The sequence below is a fragment of the Solanum stenotomum genome, chromosome 4, assembly GCF_019186545.1.
Source record: "Solanum stenotomum isolate F172 chromosome 4, ASM1918654v1, whole genome shotgun sequence".
NCBI classification, from domain to species: Eukaryota; Viridiplantae; Streptophyta; class Magnoliopsida; order Solanales; family Solanaceae; genus Solanum; species Solanum stenotomum.
Genome location: NC_064285.1, coordinates 66,626,366 through 66,636,117, shown reverse-complemented (window position 1 = coordinate 66,636,117; position 9,752 = coordinate 66,626,366). Strand labels below are relative to the sequence as shown.

Sequence of the window (9,752 nt, the reverse complement as noted above, 5' to 3'; positions counted from 1 at the left end):
CAAAAATATTAGTCACTATATCTAAAAAGGAAAAAGGACAAATGTATTTGCCACTATATCTAAAAGGACAAAGGACAAATATGTTAGCCACTATATCTACAAAGGAAAAAGGACAAATATATTAGCCACTATATCTAAAAAGGAAAAAGGACATATATTAGCCACTATATCTAAAAAGGAAAAAGGACAAATATATTAGCTATTATATCTAAAAAGAAAAAAGAATAAATATATTTCGAACTATGATTTACCCGATTTTATTTTAATTTTTTTACTCAAAATTTAAAAATCTACCAAGCTTCCATAAAATTCCAATGATAACTAAAACCTATTTCTTGGCGACCCAAAACAGTCCTTCCAAACAGTTCTTATTGAGCAAGAAGGTTTACCACAATAAATCTCATGTTTTCTATTTTACTGTTTCGGTCAATATTCTTAAGGAACCAGGTTCCTTAAGTCGAATAGTTAGTACTAGTTTGTTTCATACAGTGAAATTTCAAAAGATTAACTTGATCTAATCTTAATTTAATTTCAAAATTAATCAAAATAACTTTCGAAAGGAAACATGACTTTTGAAATTTGTGGTGTTAAACTAAAGATGTGTTGAATGCATCAAAATACTATTTAATCTTATAATATTAAACATGTTATGTGAAAAGTTAGAATTTAAAAGTTATCAAAAAATAAAAGAGATAATATTTTTTATAAGGACTAAAAGAAAGTACAACAAACAAATTAAAACGAAGAAAATAGCATATAAACACCTTAAATAATTCCCTCAAAAATGAAGGGGAAAATAGTGCAATTATTGAAATGGTTATGATTTTGTATATTTGTATGGTCACCAACCCAAAAACAATGAGTTTCTTTACAGAACACTATAAATAACTTTATTTATAAGGTAAAAAAAGTGAGAGAATTATTAAACAAAAATTGAACAGAAGGGACTATTTTGCTTTTGAAATTAGTGGTATCACATCGGTCATTTTTGCTCCATTAGTGCGTTAGTTTTTGGTCGATTCTAAATCAGTATTCTCTCCATTTTAATTTATGTGATGTTATTCAACTTGATATCAAACTTTTTTAAAAAAATATTTTCGAAATTTATGGACTAAAATAAGTTTGTGACTATAAATCATTTAATTAAGAATAAAGTTAACATTTTAAAGTTAGATTATTATTAAATATTAAAATATGTTACTCTTTCTAACGCGGATTAAAAAAAAGTATCATATATTTTATTTTTCACTTTTAGCATATCAATAAAAGACAATTATTTTTTCTATATTTAATCTTAGCGTTTATCACTTATGGGGGTTCTATACTTTTTGTTGATAGTGAATTCAAATCCACAACTCTAGTGTGGAAAATATTTTCACGACCCCTTGCTTACCCTTTGTTGATATATATATTGAATTTTCTAGTACAAATACATGATTTATGAAAAAGCTATTGGGTTCGTCCGAACCCATGAACCCCCACCTAGCTCCGCCCCTGCCTACAACAAGCTTAAACCATGAGTGAATATAGCAGCAAATGCATTCATTTGAGCTTTGGACAAAGACAAGCCAACCTCTAAATCTCCATTCGAATCCTTAGACTTACCGAGGGACATTGATCCACCATTGTCAATAGAAACAGACTCTATCTTCTCAGCCTTTCCCCAACCAAAATCGGCAGAATAAAAATCAAACTTCGGAGATCCAGCGACTGAAAACAATTGTTTTGTATCTATTGTGCTAAATTCTTTAAACCAGTTACCACTCAGGATCCATTCCTCGTCTTTCATCCTTTTTTGAATGACTTCTCCAATCAATTCCACCGCGACTGTAAATCCTTCCTCTCCAATTAAGTCAATGCGCCTTGTTTGTGTAACATACCCCATTACGCAATTCCCAAAATAAGATGGAGGAAGTGGTGGATTGATCCGCGCTCTGCAATCTGCTGCACATACAAAATACTCCATTACATTCTCATCTATTTCCTTTTCCCCGATTGTGGTGGCCTCTGATTTTATCAAGCAAGTCCACACATAAGCACATGTTACCGTGAAAGATGTCACATGAGCTAGGTTTGGTCGTTTTGACAGTATTAAATTCTTGAGCTTAGTGATTTCATTATGTGATATAATAAATGTACATCGAACTTTATCAATATTAGGAATCACAATAATGTCGCGCATCTCCACCTTAAATGTCTTCACTACATTCCATATAGCCATCCCTTGTTCATTAGGGTCTTTTATTATGGACCTATCGTAAAATGGAATGAGCTGATTATTTTCTAAGAATTGCTCATCTCCGCCGAATTTGTTCAGCAAAGCCCATGCTCTAGTGAATCTTACTATAGTATTTCCATCGAAGGCGGCGTGATGGTTACTGAAACCAATGGATATGCCAAAATTAGGAAAAAGTGTCACTTTGATGGCTAAAATGGGGGCTAATTGGACCCCTGGTGCATCCTTAGGTTCTGCTAATTGAGGAATTAAGGGATAAAAATCCTTAGCATTTCGGGGATGGTTACCAATGAGATAATTGAAATTCATATCAGTAGTTTCAGAAAAGGTAACAGATACAGAATCTCCTGTGAGATAGCGCAACGCAGGATAACCACTCGAGTTTATAAGTGGACAAACAAGGTTTCCAGCTAAGATTGTGTAGTGTTTGAGAGCAAGGGAGAGTGAATGTTTAAGAGAAGGAATAATGGTTTGGACGAAATCGGGTTTGGAAATAGGGAGGTTGTAGAATAATATGCGTCGGTTATGTCCAAAACCTAACCAGGTATGATCAAAATAGGTAAGACGGAGCGTCAGCTCAGCTGCACCGCTGGGAGGGGGCGCAACCTGGCATTGCTCAATTACTGAAGCCATTGTAATTTGGTTTAGAGATCAAAAAAGAGTAGATTAATTTGCCTAATATATAGAGCAATGTTGAACTGTGGAGAAGAAAGATCAATGGAGTGGTGGTGGAGTCCACACGAGCTAATTTGGTGGTGTTATAACAAAACTTTAATGATGACAATGATGACAACATCTACTTGTGTAGCTATTAGGTACTAAAATTACTTATTTGTGTAAAATAAGGTTTCCACCGACAATGGATACCAACAATAAAGCATCAGAGTTTCTACTTAAGTATATTTTCTTTTGAAATACTTACAGTGGTTGTCAATTTTAGGGCTGCAACATGCGTTGGACTTCATGTATCGTATCTTACACAATAAACTAATTTCGGTTATCAAGTTACTGATTTACAGGGTTAATTATATGAGTAGGGTCTCTCGACCTCTAGTCGTCTACTCCAATTAGACGGCTAACTACATCGTTGAGCGGGGATAGACAGTCCTAATTGGTGAGCATTTATATTTCATCCCTTTCATAGCCAAGCTAGTTGTTTGTCCGGGCGTCACTCCTAAACACAAATCAACTCAATGGAAGATCAAGCTTTTTATATTCTTTGTTCTATCTACCTTATCCTCTCTCGATTTTAAGAATAGACAAGAGATTTATTTCTATGGTGATCAAGCATGAAATACTAAAACAAAAATATAATTAGTAACTTATAACGACAACCATGAATTAATTCAAAAAGCCTTCAATATTCAACAATCAATCAGTAGTTATAGCCACATAACAAGGGTGTTTAGCCACTAATTTCTAAGAAAGGAAGAAAAGAACCATAAAAATATTGACAACTTTATACTTGATGCCCTATGATTCATCCCCTCCCCTCATGGACTATTTATAAATTTAAAAAACCCTAAATAAAATAATTGAATCTAAAACAAATTGGAAAACCAAAACCAAAAGGAATTAGAAATTCTGTACGCGTGAACCGCCTCAAAATTTGAGGGGCCTTCATTGGCTGCGATGTGGCAGCAGTGTTTGTATTGAAAGTGAATTTCCCTTGCTGCTGCACTACATATTTTATATTTACAAAATATTCTTATATTCAATTTTTATTTATTAAGCTGTCTGCTTGATTTACTTCTTCAACATTTCATTTTTAATTCGTTTTAGCTTCAAACTTCATCACCTTTCCACCAATTTAATCCTACACATAAAAGGTACTATTTAGTACAATCAATAAAATTAATGTTCAAAAATAATAAATATTAAATAAATAATAATTAAAAATATGTTTTTTGACCTCACATCAACCACCTCTACTTGTGTAGCTATTACCTACTAAAATTACCTATTTGTGTAAAATAAAGTTTCCACCGACAATGGATACTAACAATAAAGCACCAGAGTTTCTACTTAAGTATATTTTCTTTTGAGATGCTAATTGATGTGAGGCAAAAAATACATATTTTTAATTATTATTTGTCTCACATTTATTATTTATATTAGTCTTTTTTAAGCATTAAATTTTATGGATGGTGCTAAATAGTGTACTTTATTTGTAGGAGTAAATTAGTGTAAAGTTGATAAAGTTTGAAATTAAAACGAATTAAAAATGAAAAATTGAAGAAGAAAATCAAGCAGACATATTAATGGAATAAATTTAATATAATAATGTATACGGAAAATTGCAGCATTCAGCGAAATTGAAAGAATCAAGCTGCCACGTGGCAGACTTTGAGTGCATCAGTGCGTCTAGCACCAAACGGATAGAGTTTCACGGGTACAACAATTCCGATCTGTTTGGGTTTTGATTTCCCAATTTATTTTGGACTCAGTTATTTTATTTAAAGTTTACTACATCTATAAATAGTCCACAGAAATAATTATTGGAGGCATTCAATTAGAGGAGATAAATCAGGAGGCATCAAGTAAAAAGTTGTCAATACTTTTTAGGGTTCTTTTCTTCTTCTTTATGTTCTTAGAGATTAGTGGCTAAACGCTCTCGTTTTGGGGGTGTAGCCACGAATTAAATTTTGATTATTTGAGATTTTTGAATTAATTTTTGGTTGTCATTATAAGTTACTTCTATACTCTTGTTTTAGTATTTCTTGACTGGCCATCTAGAGATAAATATATTGTCTAATCTTAAAATCGAGAGACGAGGGATTAGATAGACCAGAGAATATAGAGAGCTCGATCGGCCCATTTGATTGAGGTGATTTGTGTTTAGGAGTGACGACCGGACGAACAACTTGCTTGGTTACGAAACATGATGAAATATAAATGCTCGCTAGTTAGTCTATTTATTCCCGCTCAACGATGTACTTAGATAGCTAATTGGACTAGGCGACTAGAGGTGTGTAGCCTGACTCATACAATTAACCCTGTAAACCAGTAACTAGACAACTAAAATTAGTTCTAAAGCCAAGAATATGATACATGAGATTCATTATATGCTGCAACCCTGGAATTTTCCAACTATTGTAAGTAACTTTATTATTTTGTTCTTGCATTCTTTTCTTTTGACACTCTTAAATAAATAATTAGACCAATATAATTTAGTAAAAATAGTTAATTGACAAGTCCTTTGGGTTCGATAATCTGATTCTTTTAAGAGCCACTATATTACTTGTGCGACCACGTACACTTGCGTGTGCAATTGGGATCAACATTAACGCATTAGACGAATCTGGTGTGACGCTCGATCCAGAAGGCAAACCTCTTGCTTTCGGTGATAAGGAATTTCGAACTTAAGGCCTCCCAACATGGAAATCTCAAGCCCAAACCAGTGGCGTAGCAAGGATTTACAATAAGGGGGTTCAAAATCTGAATAAATAGACACAATGTAGCTGAAGGAGGTTCGACATCTACTATATATACTTAAAAATTATTTTAATCATGTATAAATAATATAATTTTTCGCCGAAGAGAATTCTAACAATAAGGTGACTGCACTGCTGGTCCAAACCACTGGGCCACCCCGAAGGGTAGATAAACACATTTATTGTCTTGAAGCAATGCTGACAACTTCTACTAAAATTACTTATTTGTGTAAAATAAAGTTTCCACCTACAATGGGTACTAACAATAAAGCACCACAGTTTCTACTTAAGTATATATATATTTTCTTTTGAGATGCTAACGCATTAGACAAATTTAGTGAGACGAGCTTGATTCAAACCTCTTGCTTTCGGTGACAAAGAGTTTCGAACTTAAGACCTCCAACATGAAAATCACAAGCCCAAATTAGTGGCTGAGCAAGGATTTACAATAAGGGGGTTCAAAGTCTGAATAAATAGACACACAATATAGCTGAAGGAGGTTCGACATTTACTATATATATCTAAAAATTATTTTAATCATGTATAAATAATATAATTTTCCACCGAATGGGATTCTAGCAATAAGGTGGCTTCACCACTGGGCCACCCGAATGGTAGATAAACACATTTATTGTCTTGAAGCAATGATGACAACTTCTACTAAAATTACTTATTTGTGTAAAATAAAGTTTCCACCTACAATGGATACTAACAATAAAGCACCACAGTTTCTACTTAAGTATATTTTCTTTTTGATAAATTTGGTGTGACGAGCTCGACCTTGAAGGCAAATTTCTTGCTTTTGGTGACAAAGAGTTTCGAACTTAAGACCTCCAACATGGAAATTCCAACCTCAAATCAGTGGCGGAATAAGAATTTTCACTAAGGGGGTTCAAAATCTGAATAAATAGACACACAATGTAGCTGAAGGAGGTTCGACATCTACTATATATACCTAAAAATTATTTTAATCATGTATAAATAATATAATTTTCCATCGAAGGGGTTCTAGCAATAAGGTGGCTCCGCCACTGGCCCAAACCACTGGGTCACCCGAAGGGTAGATAAACAGGCTAATGATGTAGTTAAGAACTTATTGAATTTTAGATCCCTCACACAGATTAAGTAATTGAAGCCAAACAAAGTCATATCTGGCAGATTGGTTAGCATTGGTGATTCAAAAATATCATATGAAAAGACATGTATTGGCAATTACTAGTGAAGATGGGAGTCCACTAGCAGTAAACAATGTACAATCGAAAGCAACTTTATTTTTGTGGGTTTCTATTTTTAAAAGTAAAACTTACTAAAATAAAAATAAAAACCAAAATAGTTAGGCATAATACATAAATATGTCCTTTAACTTGACTTCATTTCATATTTATGTCCTTCTTTTTGGATGTGCATAAATAGAGATGCTTAAACTTTTATAAAATTGTACAATAGACACACATCATACATGACAATTTGGATACTACGTGTTTTATGTCATGTAGGACTCATGTGTCTACTTGTGTAACTTTAAACAAGTTTAAATGTCTACTTCTGCACACCCAAAGTTGGAGGACATAAATATAAAATGAGGTCAAGTTAAAAGGAACATTTATGTATTATGCCAAATAGTTAATTGTAAGATCTAACAGAAATATTTAAACATTAAAATGGTGTAAACCTTACGTTTGGTAAAAAAAAAAAAGATTTTCACAACTCTTAAAAATAAGTAAAGATTTATTAGCTATAACTTTAATTACTTTCAAAGTCATAAATATTAGATAATAGTTAAAAGACAGGAATTTGAGAAAAATAATAAATGACATTTTCTTTCTATTTTTTAGAGTCTTTTAATGAAGGGAATTTTTTTAATAAACATTTCTAATAATCTTCATGCTTTTAATGTAGAATAAATATATACTAATTTAGTGTATGCGTTTTGTGTGTGATCTTAGATATAAGACCAAAATCTTTAAAAACTTATGGGTAACTAACAGAAATCTCACTAGTTTAGAAGCTAACTAATTACTTAGATACACACAAGTTTATAATATTACGAATCTTACCAGATTTTGGTGCGTCAAGATACGTCCAAATACATGTATCTCGAAATACATGGGTCAAAATTATGTGTAATTTGTTCTAGATACACTATATCCAAGTGGATTCTTATGTATTTGGGATACATAGACAAATCTCGTTCGCCTCCCTCACCTTTGTCTCATCTCGCTTGCCACTCTTTTATTTATATGGTATCTCAGATACATACTTATCACATCAGATACATGTATCTAGTGTGATTCGCAGGTATCTGAGATACATAGATAAATCTTGCCTGCCTCTCTCAAATCTCGTTCAGTACTGTTTTATATATTTGGTATCACATATGCATGTGAATCATACTAGATACCTTTAGATACATATATCTAGGTGTATCTGCCTTAACTCTGGTAAGAATTATTAATTAGTGATATCAAATATAATTATTTCAAACTATAGAGAGAATTAGTAAATATGGTAGGAATGTTTGTGTAATTGGATAGTGTTGCGTTCAAACGCACATGCAAGTGTACGTGGTCATGCAAGTAATAAAACAACTCTTTTAAGGAGATGAATGTTGAACCCTTCACCTCATATTTGATTTCGCTAATAACTACAATTTAAAACAAGTGTGTCAAGAGAGTTTGATGATTATTTCTAAATTAACAATTTCGTAAAAGAAAGTTATCTAACTATGATTCGATATCAAGTGGAGTTTGAACAATGACTTGGGAAATTCCAGGGTTGCAGCCTACTTAGAATTCGTGCATAGTACCATCTTCTATGAACTTCAATTGGTTATCAAATCACTGCTTTACAAGGTTAAATGTATGATCATGGTCTCCCGACCTCTAATCGCCTACCACATTTGTAGTCTAATTACATCGTTGAGCAGGGATTGACTGAACCAATTGCGAAACACTAATATTTCGTCTCGTGTCGTAATCAAGAAAGGTCTCTAGGTATATCTCTATCCTAGATACAAATCAACCCTAGTTTCGAGAGAAGTTAATGCCTCTTTTGTCCCACGTTCTATCCTTCTATTCCTCCTCTGAGTTCAAGTTATACAATAAATGTATATTAATGGTGATCAAGCATTAATATAGGGAATTCAAGAACAAAAGAGCAGTTTACAGTGACAACCAACTTTGATCCATAGATTCAATACTACATATACATTTGTTGCCTCACCCCTAGAATAAAAGGGATTAGCTACTCAAAGTTTTATTCTCAATATTTGAAAGTTTAATAATTATAAGAGAAATCAATAGATGAAAAAGAGTAGGAATAAATCCTAAAATTGGATTAAGTGTTTTTCCAAGTCATCGCTCTCCAATAATCAGAAAAAGAATAATAAAAATAATAAAATTCGAGTCTATTTATAGTTGGAAAAAATCAGTAAAATGTTAGCTTGCAGGTCCGCGACACGGAGTCGATATGGACCTGCCTATCTAGATCTTCTTAGAAGCATCCTCTCTACGACACGGAGAGGATACATAGTCTTCCATCTCGTCAACATCAAGAGTCAAATAAAAAATTCCCTCTCCACGATGCAGAGAGGATACAGAGCTGGGTTATTCTTCGAACATCATCCTTGCACTCCTTTGCGATTCTTCTCTTGTTGTCCTATCTATGTCCGCTTCAAATTTAGCTACTTTTGTGCCCCTTCCTTGTACCATCTTACCTACAAACACTAATGACATTGGTTACTCGATATGCATGCCCATGACTCAAAAACTACAAATAATATGAAGTTTTGCTCTTAAACTTAGCTCTCATATGGGTTTAATTAACTTTTTGGCATATAAATACGCTACAGATCACCACCCCACAGTTAGAGCTTTGTTCGTTTTTAAATAATTTCTACATATATACCCTAGACCTAGACTCAAAATGAATAGCGTTTGTACTTTCGCTACAAACTCACAGGGCCTTTAGCACTTCACAAGAAAGTATGTTAATGTTCAAATTCAACACACACAAATACATAGCCATCTCATGACCTCAAGCATGGACTCGACAATTTTAGCATCTCAAACACTAGGCTTCAT

The 9,752-nt window shown here is 33.1% G+C and overlaps 1 protein-coding gene across 1 annotated transcript; it reads right to left on the bottom strand.

Moving 5' to 3' along the window:
- Window positions 1-1,241: 1,241 nt before the first annotated feature.
- On the bottom strand, window positions 1,242-2,869 carry LOC125863443 (phenolic glucoside malonyltransferase 1-like). The gene has a single exon (XM_049543641.1). It carries the CDS (start codon window positions 2,867-2,869, stop codon window positions 1,499-1,501), a length of 1,371 nt encoding a protein of 456 aa, XP_049399598.1. The 3' UTR covers window positions 1,242-1,498.
- Between the last annotated feature and the right edge of the window lie 6,883 nt (window positions 2,870-9,752).